Genomic DNA, 27,854 nt, shown 5'->3' on the forward strand with positions numbered 1-27,854 from the left:
TATTGATGTATTTGCGAGCCGTGTCTTGAAATTCATCGCTACTGTTTTGGCATTTAGCTGTCATATAAATTCTTAGCATTAGAATAGGGTATCAGCACCAAGATAATAAAAACGTGATGAATATGTGTCATTAATCTGTCTGGGTGCAATTGTCTGTTTATTATGCTGAACTATACATCAGATTTACATTATGGAAGGAATTATATTATTATCATGGGATTATATAATGGGACCTCAAATCGAGATGTTATGGTTAGCAGAAAATGAAACTAATATTCGAACCTTTCATGTGCCAGTTAACATTTTGAAAGATTTTAATATTTCTAAGCACTGAAAGAATGTTACTGATTCACTTAATCCCCCCCCCCAGTCATTGTGACATGAAAACATATTCCGCTATGTGTGGTCAGCTACTTCTTGGAGAAGTTGATGCGCTTAAGCCGTGTAATGAATGGTCTTCCAGATTTTATATAACTGAAAACAAAATCTTAATAGCAGTCATTTTTCGTGTGGATTTTTGGTTTTATTGCGGAACAGCAAAAGAAATGAAAGATGAAATGAAAGTCGCCAAATCCCATGTGTACTGTATGCTAGGATTAAATCTAGAGATACAGTAGCCATATTTTTACACTGTTCAAAACTTCTTTCATAAAGGAGTCATAATAATGTATAAATATGCATTGCGGACTATGAAATATACCATGAGCATAAATTTTCTGATCTGCCTTGCTTTTATACAGCCTCATCCTGTCACAGATCCATCTCTATGTTGACTGTTCAGGTAAAGGATTTGTATCAAGAGATGTTTTAGTTTTCCTCAAAATTGTAAAAAAGGTATTTAATTTCTAAAGATCGAAATTTTTTGTCTTTATTAAGTTGATCCTAGTAGTTATAATAGGCTGCCTGTATTCTGGAAGCTGATGAAGTCCTTTCCATTATAATTAGAATTTATATTTACCTGTAAAAGTACTCACATTTATATCTGTACTCTTCAATTCTGTAGACAGATATAATTTCTTGTTCAGTTACAAAGTTCCACTGTTCAAGTCCTGTAGTTGCTGTGTCGAGAATTCTGACTAAGTTGTCAATAGTGTTTTCGTTTGCTATAACCTCTCTTCACTATCGGTAACAGTATTTTCTGGATCTAGAATCATACTACAGATTTTAGCGTCCGTTAATTGATTGATGATTGGAACACTGCCATTGCAATGAAAAACTTCTGTTATACAGTCAAAAGTCGTTAATTCGGACACCCATAATCTGGAATGATCTGTAATCCGGACCTCAAAGCTAAAAACTTTCTGCGCATGCGCCGCGTTGACACATGCGCATAGGCGTTTACGCATGCGCGTAAGACCTTTACGACTGTGCATATGTGTGTGCGCAAGAGCAGAATACTTTTTCACGTGCGCGTTTTATGTATAACGGACGGTATAAGCTAAAATTATCTAATTATCTGTTTCATTTAATGTTGATGATTGTGTTGTTCCTTAATCTTCGAATTGTATCCGTCTTATTATTTTTTGCAGACTGTAAGGGCAATTTTATAAAATATTTTATAAATGTGAAGTAAACTTTAACTTTCGATTATGTCAAATAGAATTTCCGATGCTGGAGCTCCCAAAGGATCTACAAAACGAAAGTATGTTTCGATGTCCATCAAACAAAAAGTGGAATTGCTGCAAAAAATGGGTAAAGACATGAAGAAGGTGACAGAGAGGTTAGTGAAATCGAAAAAATTTCGATTGACAAGTTAGTCGGTATTCTCGGCACAGCAATTAACGGGACTTGAACAGCGGAACTTTGCAACTGAACAAGAAATTATGTCTGTTTATAGAATTAAAGAGAAAGTATTATCACATAAAACGAAGCAACTTAAACAACTTACCTTGAAAGAAATGTTTAACCCATTAACCGCCAAAACTACAAGGAATGTTTCTTTTCTCATGAAAATAATAAAAAATATTAAATTAAGCATTAATAGCATAAATTTACATTGAAAATTAAAAAAATGCTCTTACCTGTGGAAAAAGCGAGTGTTGCATTCGCGCAACGTCAGCGGAATAAGACTACGGATGTGAGTAGGGTTGTACTCGTGTGATGTTTCTTTTGAGTGGAGCGCAGAATTCCTTTTTAGCTGTATAAAGTTTATTTACAAATCAGTTTACTTGTAATTAATTTAATATTAAAATATACATTGTATTTCTTTTATAAATACGGATTATTTCATTTGAAAGATTCAAGCATGAAAAGCTTGATTACAATCATGATGTAAAGCTACATTACATACTTTGCGTCTATAAAACGTCGGGCTATGGTACTCTTTACAACAAAGTCTTTTGTTATCAACAGACTTTGCGATAAAATGTCTACCATCTCCATGCAATGGTTTTTGAATGCTGAATTTACTAGGTCTTCCTGTTGCTGATCTATTTCTGGCTAATTCTACACTCTCAATAGGAGTTTGCAAAAGGAATAATGCATTCTCCCGTCTGAAATCTGAAAGAGACTTTATATTTCCAGTAGTAAAAAGTGGTGATATTTCGTAAGTTTAGATACGGTTTCACCTCATATAATTTATCAGTATCGTCAATTTGACTATTGTCAAATGCAAATTCTGCTTCATATTCCTGTACTGCAAACGTGATATCAATTCTCGTATAACAGGAACAGAAATGTCATTATCAAAAGGCCAATACTTTTTTTCTTGAGGTAAAGAATGATATCCCGTAAGCAATAATATTGCAATAAATCTTTTTATATAGGCTTCAGATGCAATAAATTCTGGGCCTTTTTGTTGTTGTTGTTGTTGTTGAGCGTATAGATTTGTCTCTTCAACGAGAAGAGAGTAAATGTCTAAACCAAAAAGAAAATCGAAAATCTGTGCACTAGTTTTACCTTGTGTTTTGTCTTTTATAATTTCTCTTCTATCCCTTTCTTCATGTTCTTCCTGAGACATAACTAACAGTTCCTTTTTTATCCACTTCAAGATTTCAGTCTTCTGCTTTTTAAACCTTTTAGTATGAATATAACTGCTTTTAGAAGGCTGAAAATTACTTCTTACGTGAATTTCAACTTCCTCAGCAGTATCATTTGGTAAAATATCATTATCATTATTTAAAACATTGCCATTCCTTTCTTCTTCGTCACTAGCCTCTGCAATTTCTGGGGGAGCAACAACAATATGTTTCATTCTGGTCATTATTAACATTATCATCATCTGTTTCTTCATCAAAAAATCTTTGAAGGGCTTCTTCTAATGTAAGATACCTCGTTCTAGACATTTTTAAACAACCAGAACATGAAACAGAACATCGAAAGGAATGAGTGAAAAAGGAGATTTTCTACCCTTTTCCTGCTGACGTTGCGTCAATGCAACACCTGGTTTTTCTCCCTTTCCAACACGAATATAAATATCTGACTGATGTAATGTTCTGGTAAATGGTGACCTTAACTAAAAATAGATCACTCATAAAGACGGCGAATCTTTCGTTAAATATTTTTAGGAAAAATACCCGGTCGAAAATTTTGCTTAAAGTATGAGGTTAATTATTATAAACAAAATGATTGTTGAAGGCAAATATATTTTTACAGAAATAATCTTCATAATATTCCCTACACAAAATCATCTGCTGGTATAAAATATCTTAGGTAGTTATATTTATATACGCATTTATTTTGACCGTTGCGTCAACGCAACACCAGCGGCTAATGGGTTAATAAAGTAAACAAATAAATATTAAGTTTTTTTTTTTTGTAAATTTTGATACCGTTTAGATCATAATTGTTCTTTATTTCATAAATTATGGTTTCATATTTTTAATTTTAGAATTTCTGCATGCCATCTTATGAGATTTAAACTGATGATCTATAATCCGGAATCGCCGAAGTCCCGACGAGTCTGGATTAACGACTTTTGACTGTATCATCTTCTCTTCTCACCGCTTCTCCACATTTCTTTATAAAATCCATTAATTGGAAAAGCAGATATACAGCTACGGAGCCAAATTATTGATCACACAAATTTATGCTAAAATGATTGTTTCATCAATAATGAGGTATTTTATTCAGTACCGAAGTGAAATTAAGAATTGGGATTCTCCACATGCTTTCTTACGGTGGAAAAATCAAATGCACATGCCTAAAGCATTAAAAACAAATTCCTAAACAAAATTTATCGGTGGCTTTAAGGTCCGAATTTTAGATCATTCCGGATCTCGGACTTTGTACTCTAGTTTACCTTCAGTTTGTATTCTAGTGCCAAATGAGATTATTTAATTAAAATAATTAAAAGTGCAACAAAGTAAAAATTTTTTTTAATGTTAGTAATCATCATGCTATAATTTGCTATGATGTGATCTTGAAATAAATATTTAAAAAATAAACATTAAATTAAAAATCAGCATTAAAAGGACAGAAAAAACAGTGGGATGTGGTAAATGAATTTCTTAAAAGAGATGTGGTAATTGAATTTCTAAGCCAAGCATGAACAAAATTGATAAAAAATTTTGTAAATGAAAAGAAATATGTTAAACTAAAAGTAAAATATTTCGAGTCAAAATTTTAGGGAAATCAAATTATTAAAAGGAAATTTATGTTAAAATTTTTTTTTACTAAAATTGGTGAAAAATTTCCAAATTGGGGAAATTAGAAAAACCACATGAAAATGTAAGGTTAATAAACTTGAAGGAAATATTAAATATAAATTAAACATAAATAAAAGGTTTGGATAATTGATTAAGGCAAAGCAACTTGAGAGCTATCTGCCTATAGGGAGGGATGCCTTTGTGGAGGACCTTTTTAAGAAAAACTGGCTCATATCCATGTTACACATAGGGGAAAACCACAAAAGCCAAACATGCAGCCAGCATGTTTACTGGGATTTGAACCCAGATCGAACTACCAGTGTTCAGCAAATTTATAACTCGCCCACTTGTGGGCTGACTAATAGAAAGGCAAGATACTTAAAAATTGGGAAAATTTGTTAGTTTAATAGTTTATCTTTATTAGTTACATCTTTTATTAATTCTTGATTAAACTTTGGTAATTTTTTTTCATTTAACCTATATAACTCTGAAAATATTGTATCGTGCTTGCCAGCTAACTGTTAACCCATTTAGTGAATTGTAAAGGGGCTGAAGAGTGATGTTATAGAATTTTTATAAGGTTTTACTTGTAAAACAACTGACAGGAGAATCATATGCTGTATTTCATTACCACCTGATATATTTTTGCAGTTAATTAAGCAGAGAATTTCTTCATTTCCTTCAATTAAATTGTTTATAAGCTCTGTTTTCATAGCCTAATAAGTTCCATTCAATTGCTGCCAGAGTCCTTTAGTAGAACTTAAAAATAAATGATGAATTTCATTTGTTTTTCACTTTGGACATCTTCAGCATGCAGTAAACCATTGTTACTGTGAATATATTTTACACACTTTTTCATATTAACTTTTTATTTAAAAAGAAATTGATTTAGATAAAATAATATTTAATAATTTACATGCAATTGATGGTAATGTTGTCAAAATCAAATATGTGAATAATGTTGACCGAAATCCAGGATCCATAATTATTAAATTTTAGCGATCCATAATTATTAAATTTTAGCGATTTAGTTCATCATTTAAATCTAGCAAAATGATATGTTGACAGGGCAACATTGAGGCTTCACTTATTGTTTAGATCATATAGAAGAAAGATAACCTCCAAAAGGGCTGGTGTTGTGGCAAAAATTTTAGAATTTAAAGGAGCATTGAGCAGCAAAAAATCAGGGATGGTAAAACTTTTAAATTTAGGAAAGGCATTGGGCAGTGAGTTTCTTTAGAATTTAAGGAGATGTCCAACAGAATATAGAACCCACAGAGATTGTTCTGGTCAGCAAAGTGCATAGCATTGGCTCTGCCACCATACATAACCATTCAAGGGCTGAAAGTGATCCTGGCCAACATCAATCAATACATTGTTAGATTGTACATGTGTAAACGCATAATGCATTTATGCATACGCATTTAATGTATAATGGACGGTATAAGCTAGGCTAAAATTATCTAAGGCATTTCAGTTAATGTTGCAGATTGCACTGTTTCTTAATCTTCTAATTGGATCCGGCTTATTATTTTTTGCAGACTGTTAGAACAATTTTATAAAAATTAAGCTTGAACTTTCGATTATGTCAAAAAGAGTTTCCAATTCTGGAGCTGCCAAAGGATCTACAAAGCGAAAGCATGTTTCAATGTCCATTAAACAAAAAGGGGAATTGCTGCAAAAAATGGATAAAGGCCTATCCATCTCAAAATTATGCAAGAAGTATGGCATTGGAAAGTCCACTATATACGAAACAACAAGAAAAAGGAACTTTTTGAATTTTTTGTGGAAGCATCTTAAACAACTTGGATTGAAAGAAATGTTTAATAAAGTAAACAAATAAGTATCAAGCTTTTTTTGTAAATTTTGAAACCCTTTAGATCATAATTGTTTTTTATTTCATAAATTATGATTTCATATTTTTAATTGTATAATTTCTGCATGCCATCTTACCAGATTTAAATTGATGATCTATAATCCGGAAAAACCCCTAATGTGGAATATCTGAAGTCCCGACGAGTCCGGATTACGGACTTTGTACTAAAAATAAAAAATTTGACAGCATTTTGGAGTTTGAAATAAAATGTTTAAGTTGATTAGTTAAGTTAATTACGACAGTGTTCTCATTATTAAGAACAGAATAAAGAATTTGATTATGACATCTTAGAATCAAGTTATGACAGAACCTATTTGAGTTACAATGCCTGCATTAATTAACTGTAGCAAAGTACGGAAGAGCTATCTACTTCAAGAGGGATAATTTCATGGGGTCTTTTTAAGGAAAACTGATCTGCATATACATTTCACACAAGAAAAGCCGCAAAATCCTCATTTTGTCAATCTACTCAGTTATTTGGAAGGTAGAAACCTGGAATAAAGTACTAGTACTTTCAAAAGTCTTTAATCCAGACGTCCATAATTCGGAATGATCTATAATCCGGACCTCAAAGCTACAAACTTTCTGCTCATGCATCAACGCATAATGCGTTAACGCATGCGCATAATACGTTTACGCATGCGCGTTTAATGTATAACGGATGGTATAAGCTAAGCTAAAATTATCTAATTATCTATTTCGGTTAATGTTGCAGATTGCATTGTTCCTTAATCTTCTAATTAGATCCGGCTTATTATTTTTTGCACACTGTTAGAGCAATTTTATAAAAAGTAAGCTTGAACTTTTGATTATGTCAAAAAGAGTTTCCAATTCTGGAGCTGCCAAAGGATCTACAAAGCGAAAGCATGTTTCTATGTCCATCAAACAAAAAGTGGAATTCTGCAAAAAATGGATAAAGGCATATCCCTTGATTCTCTAATCATTCCGAAATATGTTTATCAATTTCACGCTGCTCTGCAGATGGAGGGGGGGACGACGGGGCGCGAAATGAAGTGGAAGTTGATCTGCCAGCACTATCCTTATCTTCGGGGCAGATGTTTTTATTTTATTCATCTTGTAATTCCTTACTAAATGTAGTATTTCATCTCGATGTACTCCGTCTTTGATATGATTTAAATCAAATTCCTCATCATTATAAATATCACGAATACACATCAAATAGTTTTCTGGTTGCAATTTTCTAATTTCGACTATGCATAATGTATGCTTTACGCATGTGCAAGTTGAAAGAAAGAAATGTTTAATAAAGTAAAATATAAAGCTTTTTTTTTGTAAATTTTGATACCCTGTAGATCATAATTGCTCTTTATTTCATAAATTACGGTTTCATATTTTTAATTTTATAATTTCTGCATGCCATCTTACCAGATTTAAACTGATGATCTATAATCCGGAAAAACCGATAATCCAGAATCGCCGAAGTCCCGATGAGTCCGGATTAAAGACTTTTGACTGTATTTAATAGTCGTATTGTCACAGTTAATAACAAGCTCAAAAATTCATTTAGCATAAATTTAACACTCATAATGAAAGAATTTCAACAGGAGCTAAGACTTCTTAAAACAAGGCAAGGTGGGCATAAAATAGCATGACTATAAATTTGAATAGCCCATATAGGCATTGGGTTACCATATTTTAGGGAAGATGTTTCAGGATGATTAAAAAAGTATATTTCAGTGTTAAGAAGGCCTATGACTTAGAAATATATCTTTTGTATTACAAACATACCCTCTGTGAATGAATTTTAGAAAAAAATTATAAAACAAGGAAAGTAATCAATGAAATATTCAGAATCTTGAAAAGTAGATTATGTGTATTCTGTAACAATTTGTTGTAAAGATGTTGACTGAATAACCTATCAAAATCCTATATCTATATGATTTTATCTGAAAATATCTTCATAGTTAAAACATTACTATGCTTTTGTGGACATCTCAGTCTTTTCTAAAATAAATCCATAATTTCTTCTGCTTCATTTGTCATAATCTCCATTTAAAAAATCCCATGCTTTTTTCAGTCTAAGGCATATAGTCCCAACAGTACTTACCAATCCAGCCTTGTGCAAGTCAGTCCCAGATGTCTGTCAACCCAATATAAGAACTGCTATTGTCTCAGAATATTTACAACATTAGCCCATCAGTGGCTGAAAGGTAAATCATTGAAAATTGATAGTTCGACTTGGGTTTGGGCCTAACAAATGAATTGGGCTGCAGGAGCATGTTTTCTCCATGGTAAGTCTGAATTTATGAGTCAGTTTCTGAGTCCTCTCCACAATGCTGTCCATCCCCACAGTTGATAGCATTCATACGCTTTATCATAATTAAAATAATAATCTAACCCTATTCGCAACATTAGTATTAACCATTTCTATTTTAATGAGCTTATTTTGTTGTTGTTATGTTATATATGTATGTGTACTTTTATGAATAAAATGTACTGTACTTTTCCTTCATTATTGTAATAGATATATATTTTTGTTTATGAAACATTTAAAAATGTTTTCCTTTTAATTTCACTGTTTTTCTCTTTTATAGGATCCTGAGGCTTTTCCTGTAAATCATCTATCAGTACTTGTGGAAGAGCTTGTAGCATTAATTAATATGTTACATGAATCTAATTTGAGATGTTTACAGGTAAATAGTGAACAATTTTTAGAATTTGATTAATTCATAGTTTAATAACCCAGGCGAATGGGCTACCTGCATGGTTGATTTTCATGATTTTCCCCCATGTGTAACATGAATGCAAACCAGTTTCCTTAGAAAGCTTTCCATTAAGGCGTCTCTTCCTTTAGGCAGATAGCCTTTTGGGTACTTTTCCGTTTCGCCGGCGCAAACCTTGCCAAGTAGACTTTATTGGTGAAAACACAGAGTATACACATAAAAAGTGTTGACAAACGTTAGTTTTAAGAATTTTTTATTTTGTAGGTATAAATATTTTAATATAGTTTAAAATTTTGTAAAAAAAAAAGCCAATAAATTGGTAAAAACACATTAATTTAAGAATTTACGACGCTTTCATCGTACAACATCCTGATTCGTCGGTTCATATCACGTGACCCCAAGCGATCTCATCTCACGTAAACTACGCACAAAAATCTAATTCTCTCAGTAATTATCTACATTAATTTCAAGTTTAAATCTTAATTTGGAATACAAGTTTAAATGCAAGAATTATTTCAATTCGTACGAATAGCTTACTCAGAAATTATGTAAAACCGCAGTGCTTTACTTCGCTAGTGCATTCTCATTAGAATTGATGACCCTTGGCTTTGCCCTTTTCTATATTTTCGCCTTCGGGTAAGGGGTGTGATTGCATCCTAATCAACTTAATTACCGCGAATGGCGTTAGGGCATAAACTGAACTATCTGGTACAAATTCTATATAATTGTATGCTAGCATTGAAAGAAACAATCAATCTGATAAGAAATAGCTGGGACTTGTTTTGAAAATAAGGCGTGAAAGGTTACCACCGAGGATATTACGTTTGGCATGAGTTGTACCATTATTGGCGACTTTATCGCCTGCGCCGGCAAAACGGATAAGTACCGCCTTTTGTTATATTAAAATAATCTAACCTCACCTAACAATAATTTATAAAATAATTATAAATAGTTTAAAGTTTAGAGCAGCTATAATAGATTTATAATAGTTCTACAAAATTATTATCGTGTACATGAGATTGATTGTCGTATGAGACTGAATATTTTAAAATATGCTCCAGTTTTGAGATATAAAAAGAATATGTTACATGAAGCATCAGCTTCTTAAACCTACAAAATTTGCCATTGTTTTTTAGATAAAAGGAATAATATTAACATAAAATTTTCTCATCTTTAAATATATATTTTTTAAGCTTTCTTTTTTTAAATATACCTTATGCACAGTTATGCCTAAAACATGAAATATTTTAAATTTGTCCAAAATAGTCAAATATAGGCCTCTCCACAGTTGAAAGTAAATGTGTGTGCAGATATACTTATCACACTATATTTTGCTAACTCATAGACATCAGTTCCATTTTTTACACCTGAATTTCTTAATATTGATTGCAACTCTATAGAAATAACTAGTACTGTAAACACTGTAGATGCAGCTCAGTTTTAATAGATCTTTGTGTAGTTTTTGTGTTGTAGTGTTGATATTTATGAATTTTAGAAATAAGTATTTTTAAGAAATATGTTCTTTCCTTGAAGCTATGCATCTGGCGCCATTATCTTTTTGTTTGCACTATCTGGTTCCTCTTCTTCCACTACATGATCCCGAAGCTTCAGTAGTCACATGGATAGAATTTGTTATTTTGTATATATAGTTCTGAGTCTGCAGCTTTTTGTATGAATTCTTGTATAGTTTTCACGTATATTTTATGTTTTTAACTTATACATATTTCAGTTGCTTATTTTGAACTTATTTGTATGTAGTCTCTCACTTCTGTTATGCATTACTGTATAATTCATTTTTCAAGATGTATATTTTGTGCGAGTGTGCATTTTAAATTTTCTGCAGTATGTGTTCTCCAGAAGATATATACTATCAAAAGTCTTTAATCCGGACTCGTCGGGACTTCAGCGATTCCGGATTATCAGTTTTTCTGAATTATAGATCATCATTAAGACACAATAACACGCCGAATAAATACTAATTCAGAAGTCAAACAACAAAAATCAGCGTTAATTTACAAAATTTTGTAAATTAACGCTGATTTTTGTTGTTTGACTTCTGAATTAGTATAGATCATCAGTTTAAATCTGGTAAGATGGCATGCAGAAATTATAAAATTAAAAATATGAAACCGTAATTTATGAAATAAAGAGCAATTATGATCTAAAGGGTATCAAAATTTACAAAAAAAAAAAAAAGCTTTATATTTATTTATTTACTTTATTAAACATTTCTTTCAACTTGCGCATGCGTAAAGCGTACATTACGCATAGTCGAAATTAGAAAATTGCAACCAGAAAACTATTTGATGTGCATTCGTGATATTTATAATAATGAGGAATTTGATTTAAATCATATCAAAGATGGAATACATCAAGATGAAATACTACATTTAGTAAGGAATTATAAGATGAATAAAATAAAAACATCTGCCCTGAAGATAAGGATAGTGCTGACAGATCAACTTCCACTTCATTTCGTGCCCCGTCGTCCCCCCTCCCCCTGCAGAGCAGCGTGAAATTGATAAACATATTTCGGAATGATTAGAGAATCAAGGGATATGCCTTTATCCATTTTTTGCAGAATTCCACTTTTTGTTTGATGGACATAGAAACATGCTTTCGCTTTGTAAATCCTTTGGCAGCTCCAGAATTGGAAACTCTTTTTGACATAATCAAAAGTTCAAGCTTACTTTTTATAAAATTGCTCTAACAGTGTGCAAAAAATAATAAGCCGGATCTAATTAGAAGATTAAGGAACAATGCAATCTGCAACATTAACTGAAATAGATAATTAGATAATTTGAGCCTAGCTTATACCGTCCGTTATCCATTAAGCACGCATGCGTAAACGCATAATGCATTTATGCATGTGCAGAAAGTTTGTAGCTTTGAGGTACGGATTATAGATCATTCCGGATTATGGACGTCCGGATTAAACACTTTGTACTGTATACACATTTTACTAAAAAATAATTTAGAAATACATGAATGGATCAGAATTTCTCTACTACTTAAAAGATTAATTTTTTTATCAACTCAAAAGTTGCATTTATATTTTTTGAGTGTATAATAATATGTATGTAATTAATTATATAACATAATTAGCTTATGCTGTTATTTTTGCCCCATTATATGATACGCATTTTTTGTTAAATATATGAAATATTATATTCGGAAGAGAAAAATTTCAATGGACAGTTTATGATTTGCACATTTATTAAATGGATTTAGATTTTTTGTAGATATACTACTTCTGTTAAGCAGTATTTTGTAACTTATTTTATTTTTTTTTAGTTTCAAATGCATGCGTCATTGGGAAATGCTCTGCCTTCTGATATTATATCTAAAGCTGTTGTATCTCATTTACAAACATCATGCTATTCTGTGGTTATTGGAGGCTCAGAATTCATTATAAATCAGGTATTTTATGTTCTGTATGCAATGTCTTATGTTTGAGATACTGTAAATCAAATATGGATTTTTGATATACTGTATTTAGTTTATGTTATACTTGTTAGCAGTGCCACTCAGTGTGCTTGCTACATTATTTCTTTTTAACAGAGTGAAAATTTGTTCTTGTTATTAAATCAGTTGTGTGTGATTAATACCTCTTGATGTTTTTAAGGACAAAGCAAGGGAATATATTTTTTTAACCTTTGCATAATGTCAAAAACCTATTAAAATTGTTATATCTGTTTGCAATAAAAGTTTACATTTTGCTTTTTGTTTACATTATGCTTTTATTTGGTATGACCCACCTGCGCAAATCAAGATCTCCCCCTTTGCCTTGTCGGGGAATATAAATACCTTATAAAGCAATAGAAGTTTTCCTCTTCCCTTAGAACAATACATAGAGTCTTCAAACTCTCCAAAGAACTCTTCCTTGAAAAACGTTGAGGGTTACGGTTTAAATTTACCTTTTTCAAAGACAATAGTAGCCAACGGGAAAAGAAAAATATAGAAAAATAGAATTATGTATCGCTAGAACAAGTAAAGAATATCTAATAAGCAGGCTAATTACTTGAATAACAGTAATGCAAGACCTAGCAGAGAAAATAAAAGTTATTACTGAACACAGTTATTAACATTAGAAACATCTTTCATTCACTACAATACTAAAGCAAATAGTGTTGTAATAGTGTTATAGCTTAAATAATTATAAAACATATGCATTATATCTATTAATGCTATTATTGATTTAATATCTTTCCTCAATAATAATAGTCATGGTGTCTGAACTAGACTGGAAAATTTAATATAGTTAACTGGCATGCAAACCATTATTTGGTACTGAAATATAGTTTGCGATTAAACATATTAAAGGATAGTACTTAGTATTTTCAGGAAGATTCCTTAATAAACATATTAAGCAAATTAGGTGGAGAAATCATCCACATATTATTGATATATGTATAAAGTCTATGTTTTTGGAAAAACTTTCACCTAAGTATCAATCATAGAAAGCAAAATATTTTTCTGTTATAGCGATTTGCAAAGAGATACACTAAGGTAAAGATGAAAATTACCAATGAATAAAACTTTGCAATACAGTATAAAGTCTTTAATCTCGACATCCATAATCTGGACCTCAAAGCTACAAACTTTCTGCGCATGCACATAATATGTTTATGCATGGGCGTTTAATGTATAACGGATGAAATAAGCTAGGCTAAAATTATCTAATTATCTATTTCAGTTAATGTTGCAGATTGCACTGTTCCTTAATCTTCTAATTGGATTCGGCTTTTTATTTTTGGCAGACTGTTAGAGCAATTTTATCAAAAGTAAGCTTGAACTTTCGATTATGTCAAAAAGAGTTTCCAATTCTGGAGCTGCCAAAGGATCTACAAAGCGAAAGCATGTTTCTATGTTCATTAAACAAAAAGTGGAATTGCTGCAAAAAATGAATAAAGGCATGAAGGAAGTGACAGAGAGGTGATTTGTTTCTCTAACCATTCCGAAATCTGTTTATCAATTTCATGCTGCTCTGCGGGGGGGGGGGGTGCACAATGAACTGGAAGTTGATCTGTTAGCACTATCCTCATCTTCAGGGCAGATGTTTTTATTTTATTCGGCTTATAATTCCTTACTAAATATAGTGTATCATCTCGATGTACTCCGATATGATTTAAATCAATTTCCTCGTCGTTATAAATATAACGAATACACATAAAATAGTTTTCTGGTTGCAATTTTCTAATTTTGACTATGCCTAATGTATGCTTTATGCATGCACGCATTGAAAGAAATGTTTAATAAAGTAAAGAAATAAATATTAAGCATTTTTTTTTTTTTTTTTTTTTTTTTTTTTTTTTTTTTTTTGTAAATTTTGATACCCTTTAGATCATAATTGCTCTTTATTTTATAAATTACGGTTTCATATTTTTAATTGTATAATTTCTGCATGCCATCTTACCAGATTTAAATTGATGATCTATAATCCGGAAAAACCCCTAATCTGGAATCGAAGTCCCGGCGAGTCTGGATTAAAGACTTTGTACTGTATTATTAAAGAATAAATTTTAAAAACATTTTTACTTCATAAACAGAAGTTTTTACAATGCATTTTTACAAATGAAATGTGTATAGAGAAAGAAAGTGCTGGGGTATCTCTAGGATTTGAAACTCGTATTGAACTACTGTTGTTTAGTGACTTTACTGCTTGGTCATAAGACCTCATGAAATTAGGCTGATGAGATGCTGTGTGTTGAAAAATACATTCTTGTGTATTTTTCTTCTTTACGTATGTACGAGGGTTTGTGGATTTGCAGTGAGTAACAAAGAAACTTGATGAAATTAAAATACACTTTATTGCCCAGTATTATTCAAGACAGTTCCAAAATCATGTGTACAGTCATCAAAGAGCTACCGTAAACACACTGAAATAATCAGCAACACAGCCTTCACACTATCAGGCTATAACGGTGAAGACAGCTTCATGGCAAAGCACCAGAGTGCAGTTCCTGACACGGTTCAGTCATTCTTGGAACTTCACGTACTCTCAAGATTCTCTGCTATCAGGTTATAATGGGGAATACAGCTTAATGGCAAAGCACCAGAGTACAGCTCTCAACTCTACTCGGTCATTCTCGGAACTCTATGTACTCTCGAGACTCTCCATTGATGCACTCGACGATACACTAGAGTACAGCTTCCGACTCGGTTCAATTGTTCCCGGAGCTCAACACACTCTAAGATAAAACTCGACGATGCACTCGCTCGTGATACACTAAGGGACTCTCTCGATGCACTCGATGACCAACTTGGCACTACACTAAGCACTTACTGACTGACTATCAACTGGATACTAACTCTGCACGGACTGACTCTCTGCATGCCAGCAAGGATTATATGGCTTGTGTTCGAGAAAATTCTGGGCTAAACCAGTAAGAATTCGTTCAAGAAGGTTTTCCATCCATCTATAGCATATCGCCAATTTCGTCGCCAAATGTGGCAACCCTGCCTTCCCTTGGAATTTTGTGGCAGCTCTAAACCTGCTTTGCGGGGAAGCTTTCTTACCACACCTGGACATTTCGTAACAATATTAAAGAAAATAGAAGATATGATACTAGTAAACACAAAATGTGTACTGAATTATAGATTACATATTTGGTAAATTAATTTAACTTATTTGTATGTTATTATGAAATATTAGGAATATAACATAAAATTATCAGTGAAGAAGAAAATGGCAATCTAAATCATTGTAATCTAATTGTATAGCACTAGGAGTCTGTTTTAATTCCAATACTACTGAAAAATTTTATAAAAATTATTATAAATGACATGAACTTATTGTATTATAAATTACAGCAATTAAAAAGTTATATTAGTGTGATTTTACCAACCGTCTTTCTTTTCATTAGAAATAATTTCCAGTAATTAATTTTACAAATAATTAAGCCTGAAGCTAGATCGGAAAATTGGCTGCATATTGAAGATTAATCTATACCAAGGTGTTAGAAACATCTTCTGTTAACTAAAGTTATGATGCTCGGGTTTATGAAAATTATCATGCAAATTTAAATTGGCATAAATAGATACAACAGAACACAAATTCTACTTACATGAAACATGAATACAGTATAACAATATATAAAAAAGAAATAGATGGAGCGGAAATTAAAAATTCCAAGATATGAATATAAGGGTGTTCGAATTTTTTCTATTAATTATGAAAATCACGCAGACGCTTATAATTATCAATTATTATTAATTAAATGTGTATTAAAAATTAAATGTATGTTAAAGTATATCAGTTAGGAAAATATATATATATTGGATATATTGGAAAACAGAAGAAATATTTATACATTTCTAATATTAAAATACGGAAATTGTAAGAAAGTTAAATAGCTTTAAAATAATTTCTGCCATCCAGATGGCATAGTGGTTAGGGGAGCTTATTGCAATACCAAAGGGGCCAGGTTCGAATCCTGGAGAAGGCATGGATGGTTGTAAATTTACAGTGTCTCTGCGGCATGGGGGCACTCTAAATATATGGGAAGCTGAAAGTCATCTTGAGAAGTTGGTGGTAGGGAAAGAGGGGGTGAGAGACCCTTGGACCAGTCCCCCTGGGGTGCTATCCATCAAAACTGGGATCGGAACTGAGCAAAGTTGTACTGTCATCTGTCTGGTGCTCAAGACTCTTGCCAAAAACAGGCAGAATCTTGCTTTCCTTGCCACGATGAATTTCGTAGGCTTGTTCTGATGTTACTGTCAGACAAGTAAGATAAGTCACAATACATAACACAACAAAATAACTTGAGTGATCAAAAATGGAAAGATTACCGTAATTTCCGGAAGAAAGGCCACATCAGCGTAAACGCCGCACTCGAGAAAAATGGCGGGAAAAAAATTAAAATTACACAGAAACGTCGCAATAGATTAAATTGTGCGTGACATCGTCGTGGGCCGTATAGATGCAAAAACTCAACCTAAGTCCTGATATATGACATACCATCTCCCTTCGGAATAGTTTTTCGTTTAAAAATGATCATCGGCTTTAGCTTGTCACCGTTTGCGGCACAAGCTAACACACAAGTAAATGACGTACTTTCATGCCCCGTTGTAAACATAGATACAGTTTTTGCACCAGTTTCATCAACAGTTCTGTTTGCAGGAGAGTCGAAAGCTAATGGCGTTTCATCCATATTTATTATCTGCGACCGAAGAATTTTTTTTTTTTTTTTTTTCTCAATAATAGCTGTCACATATTTTAGAAAAGATGACTTTTTATACTGCCAGTCCATTGGTAATTGTTGCCCGACTGTTGTTCTATTACGCACAGAAATATTTTTTCTTTTCATAAATCTGCTACACCTCCTTTGAAATCATTTATGTTCATTCGTTTTGCTATAAATTTTGCTTGTAAGCGAATTTTTACAGTCGAAATTGCCATTCCCTTTCCTCGTTGCTCCTTTATCCAGTTTGCAAGGTCATCCTCTACATTCGGCCACCTTACAGTACCACTTCTTTTGGCTCGTTTCTGTTGTGGCATATTTTTAAGAAGTTCTTTTTCAGTTCTCCAACATTGAATACATCTGTCGTCCACTTCAAACTCTTGAGCTGCCGCTCGATTTCCAATTTGTTCAGCACGTGAAATTACATTAAGCTTAAAACCAGCAGTATAGCTTCTGTGCCGTTTAGGGACATTTTCAAAAATCTTCCGCTCCCTTCTTACTTAAAAACTATCCAACAAGTACTTGTACCCAAACTGATGGGTTCTGTATCTGGCAGAATGCCAAGAAAAATCTATTTATGCTGAAGGGGAAATACGTCAGAGTTCGTTATTGCGAGGCAGGTGGAGTCGTGTCCGCCTTTGAAAAAAATTGCAGAAAAGGCAGGGGGGGAGAGGATGGGTCCTGGAAGATGAATGTTATTGTTCTGAGATCTCATTTAGGGTGAATAAGGCATGTAGGTCCGTTCAAGGGAAAGAATGTAAACAAAATAACGTTCGCAAAAAGCAACTGAGTGGTCTTTTGTGTGGGAACAGCACCAGTCTATGCACAATGACAAGGCCATCCAAACTATGTAGAATGACCATCATAGGAAATATTTTAATTTTAGCACACCTAAACGCCGCACCTGCTGAAAATTTAAGTTTTAAACACGTAAACGCCGCGGTGTTTTTTCCGGAAATTACGGTAATAAGGCATGTATTACAAAAATGTTGGCGTAAATTTAGAGCCACTTAACAAACCTAATTTTTAGATTTAGTAAAGAGAATTTTTAAAATTACATTAGAACTATTTACCTAAAATGGAAAATTTGAAAGTTAAAATCATTCTATACTATCTAAGAAGATTTGTCAATATTTATCTAAACTAATTTAAGGTGCACTACAGATCTGATATTTGATAGCTTGATTTATATATAAAATCAGTTTTTTGTATATCTTTAAGAAATCAGTTTTTTGTATATCTTTAAGCTATCAGTTTTATGTATATCCGAACTGATATATATATATATATGTATAATTGTTTACTTATAATTAATTACAAATATATATATTTAGGGTTTATAAAACTGTAATATGAGTGTAAAAGAAATTTATTTTTACTTGTGTGCATACCAATTTTAATTTAATATTTGTTTTGTATGCACGATTTGTATGCACAATTCATGGAAGAGAGCCTCTTTTTGTTTGGTTATTCCTTTCTATATGTAATAATATAATATGTGATTTTTATAATTTTTAAATGGTATTTGTGATTTTAATAATTTTTTATGTTATTATTATTATTATTATTATTTAGTTTAATATTTTAGGCCAAAATAATTTCTGCCTGAATAATGATATAGTCATACCCCCTTTTCCACAGATTCGGTATCCATTGTTTCAGTTATCTGTAGCTCACAATGAACAAAGGAGTCATGTAAAGTTTCGAAACGTACACCAAGTTATGAATTGCTTGTAGCAAAATGTGAAACTTCACCGAAAGAAAGCTAAGCACTATATTCTTTCAGTAAGCATGATTATATGCATGTGCTTACACTTACTTTACTAGAGGATGACCTTGCAAACTGGATAAAGGAGCAACGAGGAAAGGGAATGGCAATTTCGACTGTAAAAATTCGCTTACAAGCAAAATTTATAGCAAAACGAATGAACATAAATGATTTCAAAGGAGGTGTAGCAGATTTATGAAAAGAAAAAATATTTCTGCGCGTACTAGAACAACAATCGGGCAACAATTACCAATGGACTGGCAGTATAAAAAGTCATCTTTTCTAAAATCAGATGTAACTAAATAGGAGGGGATTGAAAAATCACCATCTTTAGAATCTTCTCAGATTTTAAGTCACTCCTCTGTATTGCATTTTATTTAATTGATATTTCATCCAGTTAGTTATAAAATTGCTAGCAGTGTAGTGCTGGCAGGGTAGTACTCAAAACATATGACTCTTCCCCCTTTTACAGGTGCACAGATTTTTTTTCACAAAATTCCTCTCAGCTCTGATTTTAACAAGCTCCTCGTTCTTATTAAAAATTTCTCACAAAGCTCTCATTATCCAAAATTCTTTATATTACAATAGCTTCCAAGTGTAACAGTGATGGCACCAGTGCTGCTGAACTTAAGAGAAACCATGATGTCTTATTCATTAGTAAGGAAATAAAAATTTTTGATATGATAGAAATAGATTTAAAAAACAAAGGATACATGGAAATTGTCAAGTTTTATGGTAAGAATGAATTTATATATGTTAAATAATAAGGGGAAAATTGCTAGCTTTCCTGCTAGACTATATGTTGAAAACATTCTACCATGTTGTTGGATAAGGTGCACATAAAAAAGGGTAAAGGCTTAAATTTTTGGTTGGAAATTATAAATAATAAAGAAGTACCTATTGGTGGCAGGGATTACAGCAAAATGCCTTAAGCTTACACAAAAAGACTCCGCCCTCCAAATAAAAAGAATAAATATAGCTTGGAAGAGAAAACTAAGCTTTTACAGCAGCAAGCAAATTATGGTTGCATAGGTTTAACCTGAAAATGTCAGAATTGCTAAAGAAGCTGCATTGGTTTATGAAGAAGCAGCTGCACTTTTCAAATCGAGTTAAAGAAATTATCAAAGAGGAATTATGGTTCTATACAATTTTGCAGTTGTGATAAAACAACTCCATTTTGAAGCAAGCTGCCAAACATAGCTTGTATTCATGGAAGGGCTTCAGATTTAAATATTGGGTGAGGATAGACTGACATTGTACTATGTTTCAATGCCATTGAATATATGATAAAGACTGGATCAATTATTTTGAAATTGATGATACAGATAATACTTAAAGCCTGTGTACTGTTATAATATTAAAAAGTTATAAAAAAAATTTGGTGGCCCAAACATTTTTAAAGCAAAATTTAAGTTTTCTAAATAATTATTCTTAATTGCTTCAGGGAAGTAATATGCTTCAGAAGAAGCATATTTAAAAAAACAAGTCTTCCTACGATCATCATTCACAAAGAGAATAATACTCTAAAGAAATAATACCACAATTATTGTTTCAAAATCAAAAAATGAGATTATAAAAACGTTGGTTAATAAGATTGGAAAGCCATTTAAAATATTTTGAAGGCAAGGAACCCAAGAAATCTGCTATGACTTCACCAGGGCTTGGAACTCTGGACTTTCCGACTGCTAGCGGGATGTATTTTCTTATTACACCATGAAGGTACACCATGAGAAGGGAGAAAATACATTACAAGCATAAACATACAAGCCCTATTAAAAGACTTAACATGGTCATTATTAGATATAACATTTGTAATGCTTCAAATTGTGAATTTTAAAAGGTAAAAAAAAAAAAAAAAAAAAAAAAAAGAAAGGAAAAGTAGTTTCTTATTTCTGCATCTGAGAAAATTAATGTAACAAAATTCAACTGAAAGCTTTCCAAATGTTTTACACTAATTTTGTGAAATTATAATATGGGAAACTGACATAGCTGATAATGATTACACATTATTTTACAGTGACTATCTACAACAAATCACAGATAATTTTAAATCGCCATACATTTTGTAATAATAAATGGCATTTAAAAAAGTTAATGATATGATAAAAAGAAAACCAATTGTATAGCAGCAGTTTTCACAATAATTCTGTATCAGTAGAAAAGTACACTGTAAATTTCAGTTGTAAATTAATTTCTGATGCTATTGCTTAATATTTGAAATAGATTTTTCTATCAGAGCAAGCAGTTCCTTTTTATAGACATACATACAATCTATTGCAAATAATAAATTCAAGATCATATTCCCTTAAATATGGCAGAAAAATTATTTTTTCTTCAACTTTCATTATTATTGTTTTTTAAGTCTAAATAGGTGAAAGATGCTAAAATATGATTTATGATATTATTAATAATAAAAATAATAGCACCAATAATTTTATCAAAAATTCAGATTTAGACTGTTTCTCGTACTCAGGTAATCATGTTAATATTTTATAGTATATATGTGTAAGATGTAAAATGTGTGACTGAAAGTTATAACTTAAATTAGCAATAACCTCATAACTCTTCATTTAATTTTCTTGACTCCCCTTTCCGTTTTAAAGATAGTAATTATTTATATGAATTTTTCTGCACTGTGGCTTTCCGAATTAATCTGCATCATGTAATCTTATGTAAGCTTAGCATTGTAGATATTTCTTTACAAATCAGATTAAAGAACCGTTTAATCATTTTTCTGGATGTGCACTTACTTTGTACCCTTTTCCCACTTCGCCTTGCTGCTGCCAACATGGGCCTCTTATCGGTGAGCTTCGTCCATTGTATAAAGATGTAATAAGCTATGTAAGATTGTGGGATACATATTGCACTCATAATAATGTGTAAATGAAATTTTGTATCTAAAGAACTGCTCTATCAAGAAATAAAAAAATTATGTGGTAAATCTACAGTGTCATCTGTTTATTTGCACAATAAAGAATCTCCAGTTTATTATAGTGCAGCAGACCATCATCAACCCAAGTTATTCCCAAATTATCCCAGTGAGTTAATTAATGAGTTGATAGGACTGAATCTGTGCCATGTCTATCAGTTTTATTTTCTGCATGTTCAGTGAAGCATTTTTCTCATTTTGGGAATAAAATTGCACTTTTCTGGTAATTTAATAAGTCGTAGTGAGTTAACACTACACAAGCAAAGGAGTAGCATATTTAATTTATTTAACTCCTAATTTTATGCTATATGCAAATAATTGATAAGATAATGTTCTCATCGAAAAAAAGAAGAAAAAAGAATCAAACAAAGAAGCAGATGATGCATAAAGTCTGTTAAAGTTCCTGTCCATTACTTGGACATTAAAGTTCTCCTTTTGATGCAGGGTAAGTTCTTGTGTAAGGCATATCACCTTGTTGTTGCCTCTCCTGGCCACAGCTGGCCATTCCGAACGTTGCTCCCAAGTTAAGTAGCGAAAATCCACAGAGAGATAGAATGCTGTTGCAAACTGAACAACAACAAAAAAAAAAAAAAAAAAAAAAAAAAAAAAAAAAAGCTCTTGACAGAGTTGAAACACATGAGAAAAAAGTTCTCTCTTTCCACTCAAAACTAATTCATTAACTAACTCTCTCTTTGGAGCTGCATTCCCTGTTTTTGTTCAAGATTTTCTGGGCATGTTGGGATGACTTTCTGAATTCTCATTTGCTCCAAAATTTTCATAGTGTCTCTCAATTGCCGAAAGCCCTTATTTTTTACGGGTATAAAGCTGACAGGCCTGGGAAAATTTCTGTGAGAACTCTCAGGCTGTGACTTGACGCTCAAATCGAGGTGGTTGGTGACAGGCAGTCAATGCTAACAGCTATAAACAGATGTGTAGGAATTTAGATGAAGGACTACCAGGCTCCACTTATTCTTGGGAATGAAACAATGTTTCTCCCTTGTATCACCATGAATTGAACAAAGACTTCAAAATGGTATGTGATTACAGGTAACGTTCAGCTTTCCCGAGAATTTCTAAGTGGTTGTTTGGAAATGACCTTTTCTGAGAATTTTTGGGGTGGTCATCAGAAAATAGCTGAAAATGTTAGAGTGCAAGATGTCACTAAACAACAGTGCTTAAAAACTTACTTGAATTCTTTAAAATAATATTCAAAGTGTTTAAAAGCTTTAGCTTTACAGTCATAAGTTTATGTTTGCAGGAAGTGTTGATATTGAAAGTTAGCTGACATCATCAATCATGAGTGCCATATGTGTACCTGTCGAAAGTGAACAAAATTCATGTGTGCATGCATTGAAACAAAGTGCTTGCTCAGTGAAACAAAATTCAGATATGTGCAGTGATTTTTAAATTTTTACTTGCAGTGTTTCTGCTTCAAAACTCTGCAATTATTATTTTATCATTTAATTTTTTCATTAATTAATGCAATTAAAATGTTTTTATAATCATTGAATAAAAAATGTGAATGATATAAATTACTTTGAAATTTACATATGTAATGTTGTTTTTGTTATTATATGAAGTTTTAAATGTGTTGGATTGTTGTTTGAAGATATCAGATCAAAATTTTATGGTATTAGAAATTTGAATTTTTGTAATTTGATTTCACAAAGTAAGTGAAGAATTTTAAGATTTTAATATTATTTTATTTAAGGAAGGTTATTAAAATTATGGTAGTAATAATTAGAAATTTGGATTATTGATTAAAATCTTTGAATTATTTTTTAAGAGTTTTGGAAGTCTTTCGAGAAAGAGGTAAATATAAATATAAAGCTATGAACTGGCTCAATGCTTCACCACTCACATTCCTTTAACCATAGTTTTAGTACAAAGTCTACCATGCACACACACACACTATACAAATTTAAATATTTTACATCATTATTGTTAGGTAATCTAAAATATGATTCACCAAATTTGTAAGATCTAACAAGTAAAGGAGTTATTAGTCTTAATTTGAATTTTTGCATATTTATATTTGAATTATGTAATACTGAAGAATATTTATGGCCATAAATCATAATTAATGATTTTGATATATTTATACAATGTTGAAAGCTTGTTACCTTCTATAATGAACAGAGATTTTTTGTAATACTGAAGAATATTTATGGCCATAAATCATAATTAATGACTTTGATATATTTATACAATGTTGAAAGCTAGTTACCTTCTATAATGAACAGAGATTTTTTATCCGCTGTAGTATTTAGGCTCTCACAGCCATTAGCAAGTAGTTATGCTGATTCGCTGGTGAGGACCTGCCCATTGTTATTCAAGTTTATTTTGTTACTTTTTTTGGTTTATTAATTTCTAAAGTCTGTTTTACATTGCTTTACAATAAAAAGATGTAGGTTGTTTTATAATGAGTAAATAACTAGTTTTAAAATAGAATTTCATGGATTATAAAAAAGAAAAAAAATTATTTTTATACTAAATACAACAGTTTTGCAGAGACTTCCTAGAGAAAGACTATAAAAATTACATTAATGATATTCAAGCAAGGATTCCTGGAACTGTGAACTTTTACAATCATTTCTTGAAAAAGTTAGGACAGCCTTTATTATATTTTCAGAGAAAAATTCTTTTAAAATTAGACTGAAAATGTTAGTAAAACTCTAAAATTTGCATTTATTGTTAAAAATTTTATATTCAAAATTTTGTTATTTAAAAAATTATTTAGGTCAAAATTTAAAATTTTTTTTCCAAAATTATATTTATCTGCCTCGTTAAATTATCAGTAGCCCCACAATTCTTGACTATAATTTGTATATTTCTCCTTTCTGTTCTAAAAGTAGAAATTATTTTGATTAATTTTTCTGGATTGCGTTTTTCCAAATTAATCTGCATCATGCCATCTTATGTAAGCTTACCACTGGGGATATTTTTTCGTAAATCAAATTAAACAACCTTTTAACTGTTTTTCTGAATGTGCACTTACTTTCTAATCTTTGCACCTTTCTACTGCCAACATGTGCCTCTCATTATTCTGTTCCATCCATCGTCTAATGACTACTACGTAAAACTGTGGTATGCATATTGCACTCATAATAATGTGTGAATCAAATATTGCATCTAAAAAATTGCTTGAACAAGAAATAAAAATTGTGTGGTTAAATCTACAGCCTTCTCTATGCAGTAAAGAATCTCCAGATTATTGCAATGCAACAAATCATTGCAAACCCATTATGGTCATTCTCAAATCATCCCGTTACATTCTGTATATATATATATATATATATATAATTGAAAAAGAAATTGTAAAGCTAACTATATATGTGTGTGTGCACACATGTCTAAAATAGGTGAGTTCAAAGATTAAATGTAAAAAGCATTCTTTTTTTTTATTTCAAGAATGCATATTCTATGCTGAATTAGCAAAACCGTGTATAGTTAAAAAAGCTCTGTTTGTATAAACAATTGTGAGACATTAGGAAGCTTTAATTTAAAAATAGACACCTCTATTTTAAACCTGATATGTGAAGGGACATTTTTTGTCTCAGTCCTTTGCAAAACGACTTAAACAAAATATATACAGTAAAGTTTCTAAGTTTTTAAAAATACACTGCCTGTTTCACTGCTACTTTTGAAACAAAAGAATCATTTGGCGATAAGTATGGTTGGCAAACATCTTTTCTGTTCGTGGCATTTCTAACCTATTTCTAGTCCGTTTCTATAAATGAAAAGATGCAAGTTCATTAGTCAAGTTAACACCGACAAATTTTGTCAGCTGAGGATAAAGGAGATCTTATCGACTTTGTGTGTTCCGTTCTTCATGAATAGGGGACTGAAAGATGAGTTGCGATTATCTCACTTGAACTTAAGAAACTCCAGAGTCATAATCTTGACCGAATCTCTTTATTGCTTTTTCAAACATCACGTCGGCTGAGTAACAGCGACAGAACTCGGCAAAACTCTAGTTTCAGAAGCACATCTCAAAGAATCTCTGCCTTGTTGGAATTCCAGTAATTCCCAGCAACCTTGAAACTCCAAACGTATTCTTAAAATCCCTAGCAAATTAATAATAATAATGTGACAGCTGTGAGTGTGTAAATCCCAGAATGTGTCAGTGGAATAGCTTTCTTCATCTGCATGTAATCATATGGAACTGAACATGCATAAGATATCTTAAGCAGTAAAGAAATGCCAGCATGGAAAATTTTGAGAAGTGATACTGATATTTGGAGGAAAATGCATGTTGTGATAGGTAGGACTAATAGATTACATAATAAGTTTTTTGTTGAGCAGACATGTCTGCTTAGTAAAAACGTGTTAATAGAAGTTGAAATAATGTTATTTCAAGGGTAATTTTATTTTTCAGTTTTATTACTGGAAATATGCTTCAGAACTTTAAAAAAGTTCTAAAAATGCCCCAGAAATGCTCTAAAAACTTAAAATATGGTTTAAAAGAGGGAAATTCTAAAAAAATGCATATATCAACAAAATCTATGTTTTAGTTATAACCTTCTTAGCTAAAATATTTCCTAGTTAATTTAATAACATTTTAAATGTTTTTAATACACAAAATAATTCTTAAATTTATTAAACTTAACTTTGCCTTTCGTAAACATGTCAGTTATATTGTTGTCCGAAGTTACAAAAAATAAATTAATATTATCTCCTTTAACTCTTTTTTAACAAAAGTTAATACCTTACTATCTATGTGTTATTTTCCTATTAAAATTTCCATTTTTAATCAATTTAATTATGCTTTAAATATTGCTATTTAAATTAGTTAAAACAGTCTTATTGTTTTTTTTGTCCAGAAAAGTTTTTAAATATAAAAGCATTAAAAAGTTTTTAATGCTTGTCTACTGCCACTATGTACTCGGCTTTGTAGTCAATAAAGCAACTACTGATTATTTTGTCACACTGCAACTCATACGATTTTCTTCATATAGAATCACATATCCAGTAATGCTTTTCCATTTTTCTTTTATCACCTGCATAATCAGCATCACAGAAAACTTCAAATTTTTCGGTTATCACCTGCATAATCAGCATCACAGAAAACTGTACTTAAGAGGAGTAATGCCTCCGTGAACGATTTTCTAGGAAAACCTGCCTCATTCACATTACATATGGGAAAAACCATGAGAGCCATCCACGCAGCCAGCCCATTTGCATGGGATCAAACCTTAGTCGAACTCCCAGCATTTTGGGAACTTAATCACTCGACCACTGATTAAACTATGTACATCCAAGGGAAAGACTACTGTAATGCAGAGTAAATTTAGAATTATTGTATTAACAGTACAGTATATGAGGTGATATTGATTCTTAATTCTGAATTCATGTGAAGAAATTTTATTTGGCAGTTTATTATTGTCTTTATCTTTATGCATTTTTTCTAAATTGAATGGTTCTTCTTGATATTGTGAATCTAATTGAAATTAATTGTGTATAATACAGTAATGGATGTATTATATTTTGTTTGTTTGTTTGTACCATAGTTTTTATTTAAATTAGTTGGACTCAGTTTTGAAAGTATTTCGTATTTTCAGTACAAATTATGAAAGTATACTCGGTTTATTGTTTGAATGCTATAGGTACTACTTGTAAAATGCTTTCTTTAGGGTCTATTAATGACTATGTTACTTATGTCCTTGTGTTCTTGAAGGCCTTGTATGCCACTGTAAACTTATTCTGCTTAGTTATAATAAATAGCTTCTGGAGGCAGGGGCTTTAATCCGTGTAAGGCAGACATCATGTCAGCTAGGTAATGGAGCCCCTGTTTTCTGGTTAACAGTATATGAGGTGATACAGTGTAC

General features: G+C 31.6%; 1 protein-coding gene across 5 annotated transcripts in view; it reads left to right on the forward strand.

The window, feature by feature from the left end:
• Nucleotides 1-27,854, forward strand: part of LOC118190048 (guanine nucleotide exchange factor C9orf72 homolog) — a 67,154-nt gene that overhangs the window by 1,451 nt on the left and 37,849 nt on the right. For 3 of the 5 annotated variants that reach the window (XR_015038735.1, XM_085808390.1, XM_085808389.1), the window contains exons 2-3: nt 9,018-9,116; nt 12,441-12,566. Coding sequence is in view for 4 of the 5 variants with exons in the window: in XM_085808390.1 (XP_085664516.1) it covers nt 9,018-9,116; nt 12,441-12,566 (225 nt within the window). In the remaining variant the exon portion in view is untranslated. Of the gene's footprint in view, nt 1-202; nt 782-3,051; nt 6,418-9,017; nt 9,117-12,440; nt 12,567-27,854 lie in introns of those variants that run through there. The other 2 variants (XM_085808391.1, XM_035360738.2) reach the window with 2 other exon arrangements.

This window comes from Stegodyphus dumicola, chromosome X1 (assembly GCF_044657685.1).
Source record: "Stegodyphus dumicola isolate Sdum_Otavi_A_Nest chromosome X1, ASM4465768v1".
Classification (NCBI taxonomy): Eukaryota; Metazoa; Arthropoda; class Arachnida; order Araneae; family Eresidae; genus Stegodyphus; species Stegodyphus dumicola.